Genomic DNA, 22,658 nt, shown 5'->3' with positions numbered 1-22,658 from the left:
TGCACGAAAGATGACATATGCAGCACCAAGTCATCTTATATTGCACTCAGTTGTACGGTATGTACATACTGGAAGTGTGCCTAAAACTTAAAATAGAAAGACAGAAATGAAAAATCAGACGCTAACGGAGAAAAATTTATAAGTGTCTTGGGCCAGTAGTGATTGGAAAAGTTATAACACAAATTTAAGATTATAAGATAAGATTGCAAGTGTTTTAAATTATCAAAATTTTAATTAAAAAACATTGAGAGCGTAATAATATTTTAATGATTATTTTTTTTTTTTATAATAATATCGGGTATTTGAAGTAAGTCGAAAGGTTCGTGTAATTATCCGATATACATTTTTTTTATTAATTTATACAAATATATTAAGTAGTACAAAATTCGATGGAAAAAGTTACAATGTCGTTCGTACATGATACTCAATAAATTGACACCTTATCTTCATTAATTACCATAATTTATTGTATGTGCTGATTATTATTATTATTATTTCTCTTAAAATGTTTACATTTAACATGAGTGATCGTAATACGAATAGTTTCGAATAATTAGCAAAGGATAAAGAAAATCATGGCCATGAAGATTTGTTGAGAATTTTTTCTTTTCATTCTTTATGCATTGAAACAAATAATTTACAATCAATGCAATATACAGTAGATCGGTATAATATGAACAATTGCTGAAAACTATCAATCCAGTGTAAAGAATCGAATTCCATCGTGGATCAGTTACCCCGAGGCCTGCAAGTATAAAGAAACCCAGACACTTGGGAGCGCGTCAGAAGTATCAAGAGTGTGTGTGTGTGTGTGTGAGAGAGAGAGAGAGAGAACGAGAACGAGTGAGAGTGAGAGAGTGCGACACTTTGATGAGGGTGGAGGAGAGGGGTCGAGACGGACAAAGTGGAAGAAGACAGAAGGTGCACACGTGATGACTATTACGGTGGTAGCCACGCGCGTACCAAAAGCCGGATTTCCGAAACCAAACTCCAAATGCATACGAAGGTATTTTTCGTGTGTTGCTGACCGCAAATACAACGTGACGCTGGAATATGTGTAATTTGCACGATCGAGGTCGTCGTTAGTACTATTGAATCGTAAACGTGCGTATGCGCAAGCGCGTCAGCACTGGGAATTTCATTAATTCGCCGGAAGTTATGCGAGGTGCAGTTTGTATATGTATGCGTGCCTGTGCGATCGCACGCGCGCTCAAGAGATGAAGAGGGATGAAGAGAGAGAGAGAGAGAGAGAGAGAGTATTCGGCTCAGGCTGTCCTGTGCATTCGCGAAACGAACCTTTTGCAACGAGCAGAATGCCTTAGCCGCTAGGGAAATATCTTTCATAACTGACGTCCAGAGGTATCGCTTCCAAACTACAATTCTATTTAAACTGAGAATATTGTATCCGAAGGATAAAACGCTGATTGTGAACGTGATAATGATTTTTCTCGAATTTACAGGTGATTGGCACGTTCATTCGGTCTGCAAGAGGGGGCTGAATATTTCCGATAAATTTTCAATTAAAGAAATTTCGAGCCTATGGTGTCTTTCTCATTCAAACCGAGTTCCATCAATTCGAATAATTATCCATAGCACCAAACCTTTGATATTTAAAATGTCTAGTAGTTATATTTCCTTCAGTTCCTGCTAGCAACTTTAATACGTTACAAGCATGAACTGGCTATTTTTGCACTGGGAAAAGGTAAGGCAGGAGTTCCGCGCTTCCAGAATAGTGACATTGTTTTACTTGGCAAGTATAAGAACATGCCAGGGAGCAAAGTATATTTATAACTTGGGCTGAGTTTACTCAATTTAATTTTCCATCTGATCCAAAAATTCAAAAATATTAATCTTCGCGTATGTATTTTTCGATAAGTGAAACTAAAAATGGGAATGAGCTTCATCAAAGAGAAAATTGCATTTTAAAAATAGGTAAATCGACGTATTGACCTATCACTGCACCAATTCCATACACATATAGTTAGTTATATACTAATGAGCCCGACATAAACGAATATAAGCAGTGCTAGTACGTAGGCTGATAAATAATGATCTACCAAGGCTAATTAAATGTTAAGTTATTTTTGTACACTTATTTTGCCCATTAATTCTTCGACCATTATCGGAGGCTAAAAATTACATGGAGAATCTCGTGTGGAGTGTGTAAAATTTAAAATTCCGTTAAGAAACGAAGGCATTGATAAACAGGATACCAGGACAAGCAAAAAAGATCTCGGCTCGCCAACGTCGAAATTCCACACGGATTTCGTAAGCCGTTAAAAAGGAAGCGCACTTCCCGTGAAACGCCACTTCCACGCACAACTATCGCCTCCAGTCCTACGGCATTCATTTTAATTAAAAGACACTTGTTACCGCACCACGAATGCAAAACGTCAATGTATCGTTGTTCGGGGCACGTGAAAGCGCGGAGCATCGCCGGCGTCTCTTTGATCTCGATCGTTACTAGTTTAAGCAGGCATAATTAATTAATCGAGCCGCATATGTTTGGTTGACTTGATGTGCGAATGCATGCCGTCGCAAGTTAATGTTTGTAGGAAAAACTGTTTGACTGTACTCGCATCTCCTAAGCTCATTTCCTATTATCAATTACGAGCGAAATGCGTTGAGTCGAGGTATTGTATTTGCAAGTTAATACTGTAACATCCGTCTGTTTTATATTATTATTGTTATTATTATTGTTATATCTTCTACGCGATATCGTCCGTAATTTGCAATGTTAATTTGCGTTTAATTTACAAATTTACAAATTTTCGGTAGCGCACAATGCTATTTCATAGGGGAAAGAAATTAAGCCAATTGGCCATCGAGCTTAAAAAGTAACAAGAAACAACAAAATTACCAAGATATGCTGCCTGTAATATCTTTAGCAACTAACACAATGCCGTGAGCTTGCTTAAATAAATCAATTAGATTATTAATATCGACATCTGTAAAGAATTTTTTAAACCCGGGATAAAAATTCTTCGACTTGGCCAACTCTCGATAATGACTACATTTCTTAACATAAAGCGTGTTAAGAATACCAGAATTTCTAAACTTCAAGCTAAAGAAACTGAACATCTCCTCACAATAGACAATCTCCTCTCGGGCTAATACATATTCTAACCTGAAATTTATTTTCACGTTTTTATTTATTTATATGTTCATTTATTTATTTATTTATTTATTTACTTATTATTATTATTATTATTATTATTATTATTGTTGTTATTATTATCATTATTTTATTATTATATCATTTTATTATTTTTTGTTGTAAAAGCTTGACCGAGCTGCCGACAATTTCGCATTATTAATTAAATTTTTTTTTGTCATTCTCAACAGTTGCAAAGTAGTACAGACAGCTGCGCTCGATTTCTTTAAAATTCTAGCGCATTTTAATCAAAATATTTTCGCTCTAATCGCCTCATAAAATATACCCGATTTATCCTTTGCCTATCATATTAACCAATCGATAGAATCAACGAATTAAATTTCCTTTGCCTTATCCGACTCGCTTAGACTCTTAGCCCGGCACACGCTATTCCCATCAAAATCCAACGCACTTATTATTCGTAATTTCTCTTTCATCAAATAAAAGCAAATTGGCAAAAGAAGCGCATGATTGAAACGAAAGAATTAACGTTCTTGAATTGCTTGGCTTGATTGCAGGCCGAGGAACTGAACACTATCGTCGGCAATGCTTTTCGCATGGCGTACGTGGCGCAACTGCAGCGCCAACCGATGCTCCAGGATGTGATCAACTCCAAGTCGAACGCGCACTTTCGGAAGGACAAGCACCAGCAGGAAAATCGGACTGCCGTCTGGGTGAGTCGTCCTGACCTGTATTTTCATTTTATTACGATTATTACGATTATTACGATTATTACTATTATTAATATTATTAATATTATTTTAATTCGAAATGACCGCGGTTCCTTTTTTCTACGTCTTTTGCCAATATAGTTGGGAATTAAGTACAAATGCTCCCGACGATCCTCTACAATATAATCAATTCCCATGATTTACGCTATCCATGGTTTTTTAATATTGAAGCTTCGAATCTATACGAATTATGTATAATGTATTATGTATCGATTTTTTACATTTATTGTATACGTTTATCATTATATATAATATTTAAGTTTAAATCATTACATTCTTAGATTATAATAATAAATACTTCGGTATTATCACTCTATTATGTAATTGTAAAAATAATACGAGAACTTAAATCTATCCGCTGTAATATTTAGAACATGTTTGTTTACTTCTAGTATTTACTTACGTACATAGAGCGACATAATTTGCATACAAATTATACTTTCTACTATTTTAAATCAGTGTTTAAAAATTCAGTGAATGAAAACATGAAGAAATTCCGTTAAGGCATTAGCCATCGTCATTCCAAAGCATTCTATTACAGCAGCCAATGTTGTATATTACTAGTAATGAAATGTAATGATTATTTAAACATTCAACTATTTACACGTTTTATTTGAGAAAATCATTCATTGATAAAGCAAACGACAATTATAAGATTATGTCGTCTTGTAAGAATTTATGTAATAATATCGTAAACTACCTTTTCGCAAAAAGTTCTCCTCAACATTAATACTCATCGAAGTATCATACGATTTAGCTCTTTGATTTTTCAAGGAGACGTATTACATAGGCATTGAGATCCGTTGTGCAGGAGCCAGAAATATCATACATGAAAATTATAAAAGGAAACGAACCCTTATAAAACTTCACCTCGGCGACGCACGTTGCATAAGTCTCGCCCGTACTTTTGTATTCACCGCGGCGCTAAGAACTTTTGCTCAAGAGAAACTAATTATAGATTCACCCACACGAGCTTTGCCTCGTGAAAAGATTTTGCAATGGCAAAAAACATGAAAAAAAAAGAAAGAAAGAAAGGGGGTTAGTATGTGCATTCATGAGAATTCCCAGCGACAAATCAAACAAATTTTTAAAAATAGAAGTATAAATACGCTCGTGTGCGTTAAGAAGGAGAGAGTAGACTTTAAAAGCTTTTCAATCGCCGTTTTACAAACTTACTTCATAAGCTTATGGTAGAAGAGGAAAAGGAGTGGACTTGCATTGAGAAAATGATGAATGCTAGTGAAAAAGTTGACTGCACTGTAATTGCATAAAGGGGTAAAGTAAGTCGGGCTTCGTACTTTTTTTTTTTATCATATATGCACTAAATGCTTCTTGGATTTCTGACATGTTGTTTCGTTCCTAAGCGTGAAACACAAAAGATAGTTAATGATATTTGTATATTTATAATATGGTATCAATAGAGTATCGATAGGAGAAATATTTATTAGATATAGATTGTCACACTTTACATAGAACATATTTGGTAATTGTATACATTTCTTATGGAATATTATCATTAATATTTTTCCCGTTATGCTTAAGTATAAGCTTTCAATTAAAAATATGTTTTTGTAATTATATATATATATATATATATACATTGAATATTTTAGAAATTATTTAGAAATTACCTGTATAATTTGTCAATTTATTTTAATACTCTACTAATTCAGTTTTCCATTCTTGAGTTAAAGTGTTCTAAAAATTCCATCCTTACATAGCATATTTCAAAATAAAGTAAAATATAGCTACAATGCATCGTAAAATTGAACAAAATTTCAAATTACTCGGACAAATCTGGTGCATCTTGAGATTCGAGCAATTAATTTCACCACCGAGGTAACATCAGGACAGAGAAATAAATCTTCGCATAAAAATGTGTGCGCGAAGCACATCCGCGCAAACGCCCCACTAAATACAGCCGGAAAATAACACACGTAACATACGTGTAAGTAAAAGTTGCAGTGGACAGTAGCGGCAGAGGAGCAGCGGGGAGGGAGGATGCGCTTGGCGCGAACCAACAACCATCGCACGGAACTTGACGTGGCAGTTTAAAAGAAAGTACGCGTCGCACTTATTGTACGTGTGAGGCTATTTTACCTACCAACGGCCCTTTGTTGCCATTTTCAATTGTGCGCGAAAAATACGCGTACCTCCCACTCGCTCTTTTACGCCTGTCAAGACAAACGATATTCAGTGGACTTTGCGCGAATTGTGGTGTAATTGCGCGTAGTTTAGCCATGGCTGGAAAACCTTTTCGAGGGTGTTAACACTGGCAATTGTTGTCGGCTGCTTCGTTACGTGCGCTCGCCGTAATAATATGCAATTTACGAACGATGGTTTTCATCGCGTGATGAAATTATGAAAATGCTCGGGAGCCATTGGGAGAGGAGAATTCGCCGTCTCACCTTTTTCTTTATTCATTAAAATATAGGGCATTGTTCGAAGGTTGAGGCATATTAATAATTTATACGTCACTCGATGGCATTCGGTAATGGCTTTGTCGGGAAAGGTGTAATTTTCAAGGTAAACGTCAATTTAGTTTTTATAAACATTGCACCTTATTATTTTTATATAAACAGGTGCTCAATGCGCATGTCTAAATGCACAGAAGAAATTAATTTTACCAAAGTTATAATTGATATTTCACAAATATGTAGAATTTAATCTCGAATTACGTAATATGAGTGAAATAGGATATTTTTAAATGCGTGCTGTATTAATTAAAATTGCGATCGGTAGGTAATAACGGTGAATGCATAAGCATATTTGATATGGAAATGTATAATAAGCAATGATAATTTTAGATTCATATAATTTAATGATTCGCAAAATCTCGTGATGAATAAAAACCTTACGAACAGCAAATTAATTATTATATAAAAATATTTGAACGCCAATAATGTAAATACTTATTTCAAAGTATTGCAAAAAATATACGGATTTATGTTATTTCCAAAGGATTCACATTGAATAGAATATTCTTCATTAACAATATTAATAATTATTTTGACAAAATTTCAATTAAACTTGCAGAAGTGAAGATTGAATAATAAATTGAATTGAAATATTTTCAAATTCAAATTTTAATTAATTCAAAATGTCAATTATGACAATAAATTATTTTAATATTTTTCATTAGCCGACAGTATATTATCGTTATTTTTATGTTCGAATAATGAACGATTTCATCAATGTATGATAATTATAATTGTGTTTTAGTATTTAACAATACTTCTAAACTATTAGGGAAATAATGGCAATACCAATGGTAATTATTAAATTTTACAGATCAACGGATATAAATAATTTATAGAACTTTATTTAGCACTATAAAATGGGAAAAATTGTTTCACATTTGAGTACAAATACTTCATAAAATTAAACGATATTCCATAGAGTATGCCATGATAAAAAGTAAGACCAAGAGTTTAAAACCACTGCTATAACCAGTTTATAATATATCCAACTCAAAACGAAATAGAAAATGATGTCAACCGTAAAGCCTATAAACCAATCTCCTTTTAACTTTGTAACTGCATATTAATAAGTATCAGGGACATGCTTGATGCATTTTACAACGAACTTAATAAGTTGAAGTGATAAAAGATATATCAGATATTTATTAAATGTCTCATTGAAAATTCATTGATTTGCATAAATAATTTAACGATGCTTAACACATTGATAAGTGCACGTTGTATGTAATGATATTTTCTATATTGAGATTACTTATCACCGTATATTTCAAAAGCTACATTTGCTCCTATTTATAGTTACAGATAACTCATGTACGTGACATTTATATGTATAAAACAACTAACATAGGCATACGAAATTCGAATTTTTATGGTAGGAGTGTATCTTATGTTTTATATCGGTAATATCGATAACTGTATCGATTTTGGTTTTCCTTTTTGTTTTTTGAAATCGTTATTTTGCTAAAAATTGTAATTGACGTATCCTAACATACTTTTAGCTTAAATAAATCAAAAACTAAAAGCAGATCTGTATTAAAGGTAAAATTTGAATATTGTAATACATTATAATTTAAGAGTACCATAAATAAACACGATAAACAGCTATTACTCTTCACTCTATTAATAACCATTTTTACACTGCTATAACGCATTTAAATATAATTCAAATGAATTTAATGCACTGTTACACCATGCCCTCATAAAGCATCGATAATTTCATAAGAAATCATCATCACTAACTCATAAAAATCCTCGGATCGAATAATAAAATAATTTACTTCTTTTCAGAACAAGTCCCTAGTTGGCAGTGATTCGGCAAACAATAACAACAACAATAACGAATAATAAAATAATTTACTTCTTTTCAGAACAAGTCCCTAGTTGGCAGTGATTCGGCAAACAATAACAACAACAATACAAACAACAACAACAACAACAACAACAACAACAACAACAATAAAGTGGTCGGTGGCGTTACCGGCGGCTGCGGCGGCGACGGCGGCAGCTGCAGGACTCCAACGTCGAATCTCTGGCAGTCGAGTCAGCAACAGACGACGTCTCCGAGTAATAGCAGCAGTGAGGACGGCGACATGAACCTGCAGCTCGGCAGCGCCGGTTCACCGACGCTTCGGCTCTCCAGTGTCAAGGTAAATCCTTCCGACAATTCTAAGTCAATTGTGAATACTCTTTGGGCGCGAAAATAGTTTTTCCAAAGTTTCGCCATATTATAATGCCCAAGTTGCGAACGGCGAAGACAACTTTGCATTGCAAAGTATCGAGTGACAAAGTTTGATGCGTATTGATTTGATAAGTCGTTCCAATATACTTTTAAAGGCATTTAATGAGAAAAGCTCAAAGCATTTGCGCTACATTATTACTTGGAGGAGGAGTACCTTTGATAACGATTGAAACTTGTTGATTGCTCTTTTTATTGCGAGCCTCAATGTTCACCCGACATTTATTAAGCTCGATTGACTCGCAATATTAATCTTTTATTATTAATAAGGATAATAAGAATCATAGTACCCATACATAATTGGAACGTTTTGTTTAAATAAGCCGTGGACAATGTAAAGATTTCATCATTCCATTTAGTCGTTGTAATGTTTAATATCTTTCACGTTTCTTTTAGGTATGAAGTGAAACCAACGTACGTAATTTCGTTCGAACGTTAAACTATAATAAGATTTTCAATATTTTGTTATTATTCATTATGGATAATTATAGCATTTTCTAGCATACATTAAATATTGTATACAGAATTTTAATCTGATATTCATATGGTAATTAATAATTATGGTGCAATATTTATAATGTAAAAAGCAAGCTATTTGAATTGAAATAATGTATAATATTATGCGTTGAATAGAATTAATGCGTAAAAAAAGCGTACGTTATGTTTTGTCAAAAGTTGCTTAGACATTTAATGCATTAATAGATTAATAATGTAAAATTGCGAGAGTAATCGAAAACCTTTAGTGCGCGCGTATTAAATAGAATTTAGTTACTAATTAATTATAGGTAACTATATTTACTTTTTGTGCGCAAACATTATGATTATTACGATGATTGATAATTGTGGATTGAAATCTACCTGCTTAAACAAACCAGAGGCACAATAAAGAGAAAATAAAAGTAGAGGCGATACGATCTCCGTCATTACATTTTACTCGGAAGTAACGACAAATAAAATCATTATATCTCTCTACTCGGCCTCTGTTTTGACTCGATTCAATAAAAATTGAGTACAGAGAGAGAGAGAGAGAGAGAGAGAGAGAGAGAGAGCGAGATGTATTGGATAATGATCCATCAAGCTGCCATGATTTTTACGACGTATCATGTTACACGACAAACGCTTCATACGTCTATGATTTCATTTAGCGTCCACCAAATCCCTACTATGAACTCAATCCTTTATCGCGAAAGACAAAGGACAAGGACATGCATCCTCGTCGCTCCAACCTGAAAAAGCTGACCCATTTCCAAAACATCAATTAACCGAATGATCGATGCTTTTCTTTCAGACGCCGAACTCGATTCCGGGCCTACGGCCTTCCCATAACTTCGGCGGCGTCCTCGGCTCCCTGCACGCAGAGGACGACTGCGCGACGACGAAGAGCATCTCCCAGCAGAGCACACCGAGCAGCGACGAGAGCAACTCACCCACGGAACTCAACTCGTACAAGCGACTCGCGGATAAGCCGCCACTCATCAAGCGACTCGCCATGGGTCTCACCGGTGAGTCCCAACTCCCTTCATTCCCGTTTTCGTTCTCTTTTCCTTAACCTCGAAACGGCTGCGCTCCAGTCGAAGAGTCCCGACACCGACGGCCTGTGAATTCCACGGACACAACACGGACATCGACTTGTTACATTCGACGTTTGGCATTAGCTTAAACGCTTGCGTCATCGCCCCGATGGGTGTTACCCACAGTCTCGATGTTTATTAACGACCATTAGATTTGATTAAACGTTGGGTGAGTATGCCATGGACCGAACGACTGAAGCCGACTGAGAAATTACATCCAATTCTATGCCGTGGGACTAGCAGCGACAAAACTCGGTTGCCGATTCATATGCGACAGCAGCGCATAGCGTAGCGAGCGACTTGAAAAAAGTCGGCTCACTGCAGCGTATAAAGCAGGGGGGGAGGGGGAAATGAGAGAGTGGGTGTCGAGTCGGTGGCGACGAGCCAATTGGTGGAGAAAGGGGCTATCGGGAGGGACGAGCGCAGAAGCTAAACCGAGAATTTTGCGTTACTTCTCAGGCGGACGAGACGTGCTGAGTCTGAATGGCGAGGACGACAGCTGTCCGTTAGTGAGTGGCGGCAGCACCCCGACGTCCCCGACGACGACGAGGCCGCACTCGGGCGGCTACATAAATGAGGCCATTGTCGAATCCGATACCGGAAGTACGACGACGAGGCCCCAGCAGCAGCAGCAGCAGCAGCAGCAGCAGCAGCAGCAGCAACCGCAGCAACAACAGCAACAGCAACAACCGCAGCAGCAGCAACAGCAACAACAACAGCAGCAGCAACAACAGCAGCAGCAACAGCAACCACAGCAGCAGCACCATTATGGCAAACTGCTGCCGGTCACCGAGAACCTCGACAATACCATCAATTCCTCCATCAACGCCAAGAATTTCAATATCGAGAATAACAGGTTCGTGCCAAAGGCAGTCATGTCGATTATATTCTTATCTCCCTCTACCCCTCCCGTTCCGTCTCGTCCTCCCTTCCTCTTCCTCTTCCTCTTCCTCACTCACGCTCTCCCCCCTCCCCCTCCCAACGCCTCTTTCTCGTTCCTTTACTCTCTCATTTCCTCCGTATGTTACTCTACATATCCGTCGCTATTATCGCTGCCGCCACCGCCTTCGCCACCGCCATCACCACCGCAGCCACCACTGCCTCTCTTCCCCCTTCTCAACGTCCATTTTATCGTGAAAAATTCTCCTGAAACGAAAAGAGCCGAATGACGAGAGAACAAGGATAAGGATGAGGGGTGGAATGAGAGGTGGTGGTGGTGGTGGTGGTGCTGCTGCTGCTGCACGTGATGAACGGGAGGCCACTGGGGGAAGGAGTATCCTTTGTAGATGGTGTTATTATGCGATGGATGAATAGTGTTAGGATTTTATTGGACGGGAAGATCATTGTTTTACGGGCGGACGGAGCCGAGAGGACGAAGAGGATTCTTATTTTGTTTGGCTTCGTTGTTACCTTTCTTGGATTTATAAGCTATCGATCCATTAGGAGATTAAAAAGATTTTCAATAATATTGAATTACACAAACATCATAATAATTTACACAGTCTTTTGTCGATAATGTTACGTTAAAAAAATAAAAATAATAACTTAGCCGCACTATTGTCGTTGCTCTGAAATTAAAAAAAACATTCGCTCTTTTATTGCCTGAAAATCATATAGTCGTACGGTTATTGCGAGGCTGAACATTCGCGTACCAAGTAGATAGCACAGACAATAATAACATCCACTTTCTTTCATTATTTTACACACTGCCATCTATAAGTACATTTCGTATTCCTTTTTTGGCAAGTCTTTTCTTATTTCACCTCTTGTTTCCTTAATCATAAACTTGATAAGTTAATGTGACTATTAATCAATAATTATGGGTATCCGTAAACGCATATACATGGTCAAAATATTTTTGCAATTAAATTTATATGCTTGTAAATATACTTTGAAAGCTATTATTGCCATATAATATCCTCCGTAATATCATGAATAATCTTGCTTAAGCTCTTGTCACAAGCCTTTTTGTCTTTCGCCAATCCCACTACCTTATTACAAGTACTAGTACATTATCGGAATTTCGTTAAAATTTAAATATGCAATCTACTGGATTACTTTAACCCCTCGGTGTATATTTAAAGAAGTGCCTGGTAAAATAACCTCGATAAAGAAAATATTAGCTTGCGAATGAAATATTAAATTCAGGCTATTCTATCATTTTAACAAGTTGTATCATTGGTATTCATTGCATTGTTCTTTATATTAAAGCTCTCCTTAATTATCGAAAAAAATCTTATTTAATAAGAAGCTACGCGGTACAAACTCCCCTCCCCCCCTCCCTCCCTCCCTCCCTCCCTTCCCCCATAACACCCTCCCACCATCCCGCTCCTTACCCCTCGCCGGTCTCTCGACTACACAGCAAATTCCAATTTAAATAGCACAAATATTATTAAGATCTTACTACAAGCAGTCTAAGCATTTATCGTGTTTCCTAACAATTTAATGGGCTGCGAGTCATAATAACTAGCGTGCACGTATGACATTAACATTAATCAAGATTGCGTCGAAGTAGTCGTCTCGAGCTTTTATAACGATTCCAACAAAAACGGCCAAACACGCACGACGATTATCCCGAACAAAAAGCACAAAACTCCTCAGCCGCACCAACTGCAGATTCGTTCGATACAATTGGCAATGCAAAAGTCAGGCCGAATTCCCAAATCGATAACATTGCGCAGAGCCGACGGATGCTTCCTCCTCTGCCCTCTCTCTCCACCCACCCCATCCCACACCCATGCCCCGCTTCGTCGCTAAAGTACGGTGTGAGCCGCGAAATGAGCGACGACGACGACGACGACGACGACGACGACGAATATCATGATCATGATCTTCCATCCTTAATCACAATGGACTTTGGTATCCAGGCTAGCCCAGAGCACGGCCACCGACTCGGACTTCAAGTCGAAACGACGGTCCCAGATCAGTACCTCGAGCAGTTCCGTACCCGCGGACGGCAGTATGCACGGATCGACGCCAACGCCTCCGCCGCTTCCAGAGCGAACGGACAGTCTCAACAATCGCTGCGAGGAGGGAGAACTAAGGCGGGCACCCTGGTTCCAGGCCGGCATACCGAGGTACGAACTTTACGTCGCTGCCGATCCATTTAGCGTTGAGCTCACCGACGTCAGATTCGACTTTGTCGTGGAACTGTTAATTAATTGGCTCGGATATAAATGGCTTAATGGCCGATGACGACTCTGTACGTTAATTGAGCCTATTTTCAATTCAAAGTTATTTATCGTTATTCGTCGATTTGATAAATAAGTTTGTACCCCTTACACATCGATATTCCAATCAACGATGCGTCGGTTATTCCCGTTGGAATTGTCTGAATCTGATTGCCGTCGTACCGTTTCTCGACTACGTTAGTGCGCCCACTCGCTAAACGGATGATTAACAACGACTCGTTCATATTAAGTGTACATGCGTAAGGAAGACGAGACCTAATTTATGGCGAGAATCCCATTCTTTTCAACTACTTGATTTATAATATTGCAAAAATTCGGAGGACTTCTCGTGGCGCCTGTCCTGAATAGACATTCGACTTTCCGTATCGTGGACATGAGAATGTTCGCGGACCCTGTGTGTAACCAGCAATGTTTTTACGTTTTTAAAAGACGAGAAAATATAAAATTTTAAATCGTTTTTCCTGTCGCGTGCATTAAAACGAATCATTCTTACATTCGACACATTCGTGAGCATGAAAATGAAGCCAATGTCGTCACGTCGAAATAACGCATCTCCGAGACTCTTAATAAATTTTCATTTGGCACATTACGCTTCATTAAACTTATTAACACTTTTAGTTTTCGAGCGCGTAACCTTCCAATTCCGAAAACGAACTTCACGACGGCAAACAAGAGCCACGAGTATAGTATCCGACACCCAAGCAACAAAGTAAATGTGCCACTGGATACTCTCCCGAGAACCCCTATCATTTACTATAATTCATATTTTTCGCGGCACGAAAAGGCACTAGAAGGCCTCCGCGAGCGATCCAAAGTACTCGTAACGGACCGATCGATCGTAGCCAGCCGTTAATTATTCGTTAATTATCCGTTAATTATGAATAGACGTCTCGAGAGGGTCCCGATGACGGTGATCTTCTCTCTCTCTCTCTCTCTCTCTCTCTATCTATCTATCTATCTATCGATCTATCTATCTATCTATCTATCTGTTTCTACAATAATTTCTGTCGCGCAGGGAAATAACGTTGGAGGTGCTGAGCCAGGAACCCGAGGGCGCCTTCATGGTGCGCGAGAGCACGAGCAAACCCGGCTGCTACGCCCTGTCGCTGCGCGTGCCCCGCGAGTTCCAGCCAAGCGGCATCGCCCATTATCTCATCATGCGGACCAACAAGGGTTACAAAATAAAGGTACGTCGAAACAATTGATTGCCGGGCATAAGTCGACCGGCCTTGGTTACTTTGTGATTGTAGATCGACTTGTCTCTTCCTTTTTTCCTTTTCATTGAATTATTTTAAATTCGAGGATCCGGGGAGAGATTGTTATTGATTTGATAGTGATTTTGACTGGGTCTATGATCCAGCTTTTTGGCCCCCCTCCCCTTCCATTGAGTAGGAAGCATTGAAGTGCAGAAGGTAGATTATTATGGGAAAGTTTAGATTATAATTAGTTATAGATTATAATTGAGCATCCGTGGAGTTTATCACGTGGCAAAGGATTAATAGTGCGCGCACTATTTATTAAACACCTTACGTATATTAAGAGAAAGGAAAAAAAAAATTGAAGAGATGAAAGAGTCTCTTATGAAAATAAAACAAGATTTTAGAAGTTTCTCACACCATATAAATTATAACAAAACTTTCCGTTCATTAATATGAGTTTTTACCGTGTTTATGAAGAAAATTTGAAATCGCTAGAGAACTTTGTTCCTTCTTATTACATTATAAATATATTTTACAAATTTATAAATAAATTTCACGATTTCGCTTAACCGAAAATAAATTGTATTCGAGAGACGATTATTTAGATTGATTCTCAGTAATTGCATATAAAATATAACTTCGCGTGTATATTCAATTATTTGTATAAATACACTTTTGCATGTCCTTTATTTATAGTCCTTTGTATTAATGTTTGTCAAAATTTTACGATCGTCATTTTTCACACAAAATGCATCGAAAATTACGGCATATAATATAAATTTGTGTGAAATTGTACAATTGCATTTTTTAAAGGGTAATTTTCTGTTTTCCCTTACAAATCTGAGCGGCATATCCTGGAATACAATATTTTCGGGTTTTTTTTTTTTTTTGTATTCTCACAGGTGTTCTCGCATACCATAATTTTGGCCTTTCTGTAACGAGTCACATCATTCCTTTTCAGCTACCCTTTTCTTCTTCTTCATCATCATCTTCTTCTTCTTCATCTTCTTCTTCTTCTTGTTCTTCTTCTTCTTCTTCTTATTCTTATTCTTATTCTTATTCTTATTCTTAATATTCTTCTTCATCTCAAATTAAATTTATAAGCTTTGAAATTTCTCTAGACTGTACAATTATTTTCAACTGCCTAATCAAATCTATACATAATTAATTATCTTATTACGCGTAATATTTATAGCCAAATTTAATGTTTAATTAGTTAAGTTTACTTTTTCATATAAAACTATAATGATACAAATGGGAAAACTCGAAAAACATGAAATTGAAAAATAAATTACCCTTTGTTAAAGATAATCACGAATAAAGAATAAAAACTCCTTTTATATTCACAATTTACTATTCTTCTAACATATTACGTAAAAAGTTATTTTAACACAAATTGATATCTTTTATATAATCCGACGATAGAAGATATTCGATGAAAATTGCTATTGGATTTTTTTTAATTACTTTGAAACGTGTCGTTAATTGAGTTTCATCTTAGTAATTATGAGATTTCGCGAAAATATTGTATAAATTTTTAATTATTCATACTATTTAATAACAACAAAAATATTTAATATACCAAGTCATATTTTTAAAAAGGAAATTTTAAAAAGTAATGAAAGCAATTTCACAAACCATTATAAATAAGCTATGCAATATACATTGCTAATTTAACTTTTTAATTATAATTTCAATTTCAATTTGAACTCTATTTTTGTATCGAAATTATAAATGGAATATTAAACCAGGGCTTTCCAATTGCCGACTATATTTCTTAAAATCACCACCAGCACTATTTCAAATCGTGAATTTTCCAATCTTCATCTCCTCGGACCAGAAAAATAATCAAAATTTTGACAATATGAAAATGCGCTTTCTCCCCAGGAATATTTTTATACATAGTGCATCATTGTCCGCATCTCGCGGTCCGGCATTATTAAAAATCTTATTTACGATGAATCGAAGATGTGTTGGAAGAGCCTTTTGATTACGTGCACATTCCTAGAAAATGTGAAAGTCATTGGAAAAGTGTGTCTTGCTATTTTGATGCGTTTGTAAATCGATTTTTGTCGGTGAAAGCTTGCGCAGGCAGTAGAGAATGTTGCCAGAAGCTCTCAGGTTGCGAGAATATCGAGCAGAGGATACGAATGCTTACGACGTCACCGATATACACGCAAATGTCTTATGTGACAATTTTTACCCGATTTCTTTCAACGTTGAGAAATGAGATTTTTATGTTTAACTTTTTTTTAACATTACTTATTTTTGTTTTTTGTTTTATATTTTCACGAATGATTGGTAAAATATATATATTTTTTTGTTTTATTTTTTTCTCGTAAAGTAAGTCGAACGATTTCATTCTCATAAAAATTTTCACCAAAATACAATAACGCAGTGGATTGCGTTGTAACATACTAACCTGTATTAATGCACATTATGCCACTTACACAGTTAATTTATGTTCTCCAAGTATTTGTACACTCTATTGCTTAGGGACATATCGCGTGTATTTGATGTCTCGTCTGATACCACGTTTCCGTATATTTACATTTATAAGATGCAAAGATAATGGAATCTCCAAAAGCGTCAAAGTGTAACAAGAGAACATAATTATGTAAAATAGGTGTTCTAGCTGCGATTAGATACTGTTTCATATACGCGTTGTACATGTATTTACAATATGTACCTAATATTTCTGACGTCTTAAGTGCCGTTCCTCAATATATGTATATATATATATATATATATATATATATATATATATTACAAAAAAACTGATTTAATACTCGTTTTGAAATTACCTATGCAGTCTGTATTACATACGTATGTGTAATTAGAGTCAGAAATAAAGTATATGAAATATAATTGTTTTGAAATTATGTTATTTATGAACGGCATGTATCGTAGAATATCAATTAAATGATGAAATAAATCTATCATAGTTATTATTGATATATATCGTTATAAGATATTAAAACATAATCGAATTTTCATATAACAAAAATATATTTAGGCTCCATCGATAAATTAAATTTATTATCACATCTGCCAATTAGGCATCTTAACTTGTATGCAATGATGTAAGCTTCATCAAATGCTACAATCTACGAACACGTATATTCCACTTTTATACGCAATTAACGATCAAAAATACAAAAACTGTTTCACATCATTCTGCCTCCAGCAATTACATTAAATTCAAAAAAAGCTCGGAAAAATTCGACTCATCTTCGTTCACGTCGCGCTCTCTTCTCTCGCCCAAAATAAACCGGTAAACGTTTAAGAAAGTATTGCTTAACTTGGCAAAACTCAAAACTGCAGCCACGTAACTTTTGTCGTGAAACTTACTTCCTGGCTTCGGCAGAGCCGCGCAAATCCGAAAAATAAAAGGCCGTCCCGCATCCGCCTCTATCTTACAATTCGCGCAAATTACAAACTGTTGAATCCACCTCAATTAAACTCGCACGGCCAACCTAATTTCTTACAACGTCGGCCTGAGACTCGACTCATCTTCGCCATGCGCGTGTGTGTGCGGTAGCGGCGATGACGGCGGAGGCGTCGGCGACGACGAGGGTGGGTCGGGGAGCAGGGGGCTGACACTCCGCGAGCTTTCCGCGGGTCGAGCATCCCCAGAGGGTTTACTCGACGGGAATTTCGCGTACCTAATAAAACAGTTCTCAAAAGTCGCGGGCGAACTCGCCGAGGCCTTTGTCCGTAGGGTCTCCTTCTTTCCGGAGGAGGTCAGGCCACTTCTGCTGACGTGGATTAAGGTCGCGACGCGTATATACAAGCGTAGCCTCGGGTGTACTTTGAACTTGGCTTGCGGATTTTCCGGCTCGGGAACATTGTTCAACTATGACAATGTGCCTCGTTGTCTCGTGGGAGAGTAAAATTTTTAGAATACTATTACCGCGTCTTTCATGGATTTGGTTGAAGGCATTTTTTTTTTTTTTTTTTTTTTTTTTTTTTTTTTTTTTTTTGGGCGAGTGATGGTGCAAGAAGTATAATAGGCATCGATGTTTAAATCGACGACGAAAAATCGATGTTTCTAGCTTGAAATTCATTCTCCAGACACGCGATTACCTCGTTAAAATAGCAACAACAGACGACTACTTAATGAACGAATAACTGACATAAATGTAACTTTATTTAAAAACTCCTTCTGTATTATTACGACTGTTTAATGTATCGCATACCAACTACGAAAAAAATATTTAAAAAATTTTATTTAAAGTTCTAAACATGATATTTCATCTAAATGATATTTCAAAATGTTGTCCTATCTGATAAAATCCGATATAGTTCTTTGTTCGTCGAGGTTACGGTATATTCTGCTGTATCATGATAGGGAACGATAAGTTACTCGTGACATTAGTATGACTGTGACACGCGTTGTAGCTTTCATCTTTCACTATTATAGAAAGTTTTATTTTATATTTGTATGACAGCCATAGTTTAGACTACCATAGTTTTAAACGGCTGGCTTATTCTTTTCATATTATATTAAAGTCCCAGATGTTGTATTAAAATTTTCTTTTCGTTTATTAATGTTACTGAATCGTTCATTCACTCGAGTCAAGTTATTATTTTTAGTTTGAATTTCTCACGGATCGAATTTATAAGTAAAAAGTACTTGAAAAAAATCTCTCATTCGAAGTATTAAGCTTTTGTGTTGATAATGCTTAAATAATGTTTATTATTTTATTGGTTTTATTATTTTAAATAATTAACGAGGGATCATACTTTTGTTTAATTAAAACTATAGTTGGTATTGATTAATGAATAAATATATTAATCGTGAATGGCATAAAATATTAAATAAACATATTTATCTTAAACGAAAAGTCTTTAAATAAAAATGTTATTAAATGCAAAGTTTTATATTTAAATTTATTTCATAAATTTTTAATTACATTATCATTTTTCATACGTTCCGATTTTTTTTCTTTTTTTTTTTTTTCTTAAGAATTATTAATGTTCAGAGTGAAAAATTGAAAGCTTATCCAATTCTTCCGTTAAAAATCATTCTTTAGATTGTATACGAAAATTAAAAAAAAAATACCTTTAAGAGTTATAAGATATTCATAGTTGCACGCGGACTATTTAGAATATAATCGGTTATGCAAAAGCTTAAAAACATCGAAGTATACATAAATGATTTTCTTTATTTAAAACAAATAGCAAATATATTGCATGGTTTGCAAAAATAATTATTTAAAAAATATCAAGCATACCAACAAATATTGTTTAGAATTTTATTTATCATATGCCTTTCTTATTCTTTCTTCTTTTTTTTTTAAATAAAGAATGAAACACTTTTTAATAAAAAATGAACATCAAAATGTTAATGTTAGAATCAATTTATTTGGAAGTATGTAAAAAAATATTATTTATAAAATAGAATTTTCAGATAAAAGAAATTTTCAAAAAACTTTAATGCTTACGCTTGTAATTAACAAATGAGAAATAATTTAAGAAAATAAAAATTAAATTTTAATTAAAATTCAGATAATGGAAATACTTTTTAATAAGTTTGTCGATATTTTGACAAGTGCAATAAGCATAAGGTCTTAAGTCAACTTAATCTAACATAATAATTATTTAGATAGAAATGGTTAATTAGCCGACCGAAGAGAGCGAGGAATTGACAATCCCAAACGAATTTAAAGACTGTAGATTGTGTAACAATTACAATTCGTAAGAAGCGTCATTTCTTCAAACTACCAACGATTTGGAACTTTCGCCTGGAGAATATTACAGAGGGTCGGAGCTTTCGTGAGACCAGTGAAAAAAAATAATTTTTAATAACACCCTTGAGTCTCGCAAAGCTCACTCTCTCTCTCTCTCTCTCTCTCTCTCTACATCCAACGGAGCATTTTCAATTTGTTTATTCATAGCGGCCAGTTTACCAGCACGCTCTGGAAAAAAGCTAAAAAAAAGATAAAGATGAGACCGTGTGTATAAAAAGCAATTTCTTTCATGAAATTTCAGTGTACTCTCTCCCTTATGCATGAGACTTCGCTTCCTCCCACCTCTCTCGCCCTTACGTACTTGATCCTCTCCAGGAGGATTAGCCGCACTCGCTCGCTCTATTTCGAGAAACGAGAGCACGTGCATCGCGCTTCTTCTTCTTCTTCTTACGCCACTTCTTCTGCGTTTTCGTTTTTTTTTTCTTTCTTTGTAGACAGCCCGACGACTATTACTACTTACCTCGCCCATCGCGCGTCAAAATCAAAGCTGTAAAGACGCGCGTAACGAGCTCGACGTGTCCTAGATTGCACGAAAAATTAGTCCCGAGGCCGCTTTTTACCCCAAATCGGAGACATTCCCCTAGTAGCGCGTGAGTGCGTGTACAAGCCGATTTATTTTCGTCCCGAATAATATTGCGTGCTCACTAATTAGATGGTCCGCTTTATCGTATGGGTTATACCCGCGTGCATATGTAGCAGTTGTTTCGACGAAATATTTATGGATGCAGTTTCGGTAGTGCGAACGCTCGAGTACTGTAATTAATCGAGCGTTATGTCGCGCTAATAAGGATCCAGGCGATTTGTTTTTAATAGGTTGCGCGAATGCACGGCGAAAAAGAAGTTTTATGTAAATTGATATTGCATTGCATGCTTGAATTTTAATTAGAATGTACACGTACTCGCGAGTTTTTTTGTTTCGGCAGGGAAAAAATAAGGCTTTTTCTTTCGAGGTGTTTAGTAGCGGATTTTTTGCGTTGATATTGGGACGAGGTGAAACTACTTAAAATCGTTTCTTAATTTATTAATAGGTATATCTGGAAAACGTTTTAACATTAAATATCGTCAGATAAGCCAAGAATTATAAAATTTTTATTTTATTTTACTCTAATTATTTCATTATTTTCCATGTAATGCCCACGAAAAAAGTCTTTGCAGTTTCATATGCTTTTAGTCGCTCTATTATATGCCTTTTTTGTTTGATTTTTTCATCTTCTGTTTTTGATTAATTGCAATATATGCATTTAAAATACAAAGATTATTTTATTCAACAAATAGGTAATTGGATAATGCCAACATAAATTCCAACGCTGATTGTTTTATCACTACCACAATTTATCTTAATTTTAAAATATATAATATACCGGTGCTATATTTTAGAATATCTCTCAATTATTAAACTTTAGTATTATATATATATATATATATATATATATATATATATATATATAATAATATATAATAATGAACAATTTTTCGTTTACGAGGACTAATCTATATTATTACTAAATATGACGCTCGTGCTAGTGAATTTTCACAATAAGTTAATTAATCTACAAATTTGACTATCCCGCACCATCAACTCACAATATAAATTATCAAATGCCAATCTACATTACGAAAATAATAGCTCACGTCGTTTAACGCAATGTCAAAGAGTCTCTAGCATTTCATATATCGACGGTAGCAATAATTTTAGTAGACCACTACGGTATCTATTAATCGATGTAAAAACATCCTACAGTCTTGGCATTTAATCGATCGGTGCCTGACGTAAAAATATCAATAAATCAATGAGCGCCTACGGATTTGCAATCCCTCTCGTCGACATCATCACTGCCTTCGAAATAATAACCATAATCTTGCTTTTTCTCCCCAGGGCTTCACCAAGGAATTCACGACGCTAACCGCCCTGATCACACACCACTCGGTGATGCCGGAATTGCTACCCTGCCCGCTCTCGCTGAGCCGCTACAATCCGAGCTTCGTCAAAACGGACTCTAACAAGGATTTCGCCGACATTGATTCCGACCCGGACTACAACACCCTCGCGGACTTTCGTAAAATGATGGCCGACCTCAATGTGTAGAACCGCTGCCGAAAATAGGCATCACTCCGGCCATAGGTACCAATTAGCTTCTCTAGCGAGAATCGACGTCGACGGAGCGACCATTTAGAATCGAAGCGAAGCGTGTGCTCGATTTGCAGAAAACGAAAATCAGCCGCGAATTCTCGACGACCCTCCGACCCTCGAAATACGACGATTTTGAGTTTAAGGCGATGATAAACACTATGATCCCGTATGATTAGAAATCTGTAACTACGACCGAGTGTGCTGCGGATTAG

The 22,658-nt window shown here is 36.1% G+C and overlaps 2 protein-coding genes across 2 annotated transcripts in view; both read left to right on the top strand.

Moving 5' to 3' along the window:
* The window catches only part of LOC105365630 (homeobox protein 5-like), a 374,046-nt gene extending 363,582 nt beyond the window's left edge, over positions 1 to 10,464 (top strand). Inside the window, exons 6-9 of the mRNA XM_011503844.1 lie at positions 3,673 to 3,828; positions 8,234 to 8,512; positions 9,890 to 10,103; positions 10,325 to 10,464. Coding sequence (XP_011502146.1) covers positions 3,673 to 3,828; positions 8,234 to 8,512; positions 9,890 to 10,103; positions 10,325 to 10,464 — 789 coding nt within the window. The remainder of the gene's footprint in view (positions 1 to 3,672; positions 3,829 to 8,233; positions 8,513 to 9,889; positions 10,104 to 10,324) is intronic.
* A 404-nt stretch (positions 10,465 to 10,868) lies between these two features.
* LOC105365628 (src-like-adapter 2) lies at positions 10,869 to 22,401 on the top strand. The gene is made up of 4 exons (XM_011503843.1): positions 10,869 to 11,028; positions 13,040 to 13,249; positions 14,379 to 14,550; positions 22,192 to 22,401. Exons 2-4 carry the CDS (start codon positions 13,134 to 13,136, stop codon positions 22,399 to 22,401), a joined length of 498 nt encoding a protein of 165 aa, XP_011502145.1. The 5' UTR covers positions 10,869 to 11,028; positions 13,040 to 13,133.
* The last annotated feature ends 257 nt before the right edge of the window (positions 22,402 to 22,658 follow it).

Source organism: Ceratosolen solmsi, unplaced genomic scaffold (assembly GCF_000503995.2).
Source record: "Ceratosolen solmsi marchali unplaced genomic scaffold, CerSol_1.0 scaffold48, whole genome shotgun sequence".
NCBI classification, from domain to species: domain Eukaryota; kingdom Metazoa; phylum Arthropoda; class Insecta; order Hymenoptera; family Agaonidae; genus Ceratosolen; species Ceratosolen solmsi.
The sequence above is the reverse complement of the archived record's forward strand: the minus strand, read 5'-3'. Positions and strand labels throughout refer to the sequence as shown.

Bases quoted from the DNA above. Each gene is read 5' to 3' on its own strand.
- LOC105365628 (XM_011503843.1), top strand. From the start codon at position 13,134: ATGCACGGATCGACGCCAACGCCTCCGCCGCTTCCAGAGCGAACGGAC. The intron at 13,250-14,378 runs GTACGAACTTTA...TCTGTCGCGCAG, and splicing joins TTCCAGGCCGGCATACCGAG to GGAAATAACGTTGGAGGTGC. The intron at 14,551-22,191 runs GTACGTCGAAAC...TTTTCTCCCCAG, and splicing joins ACAAGGGTTACAAAATAAAG to GGCTTCACCAAGGAATTCAC.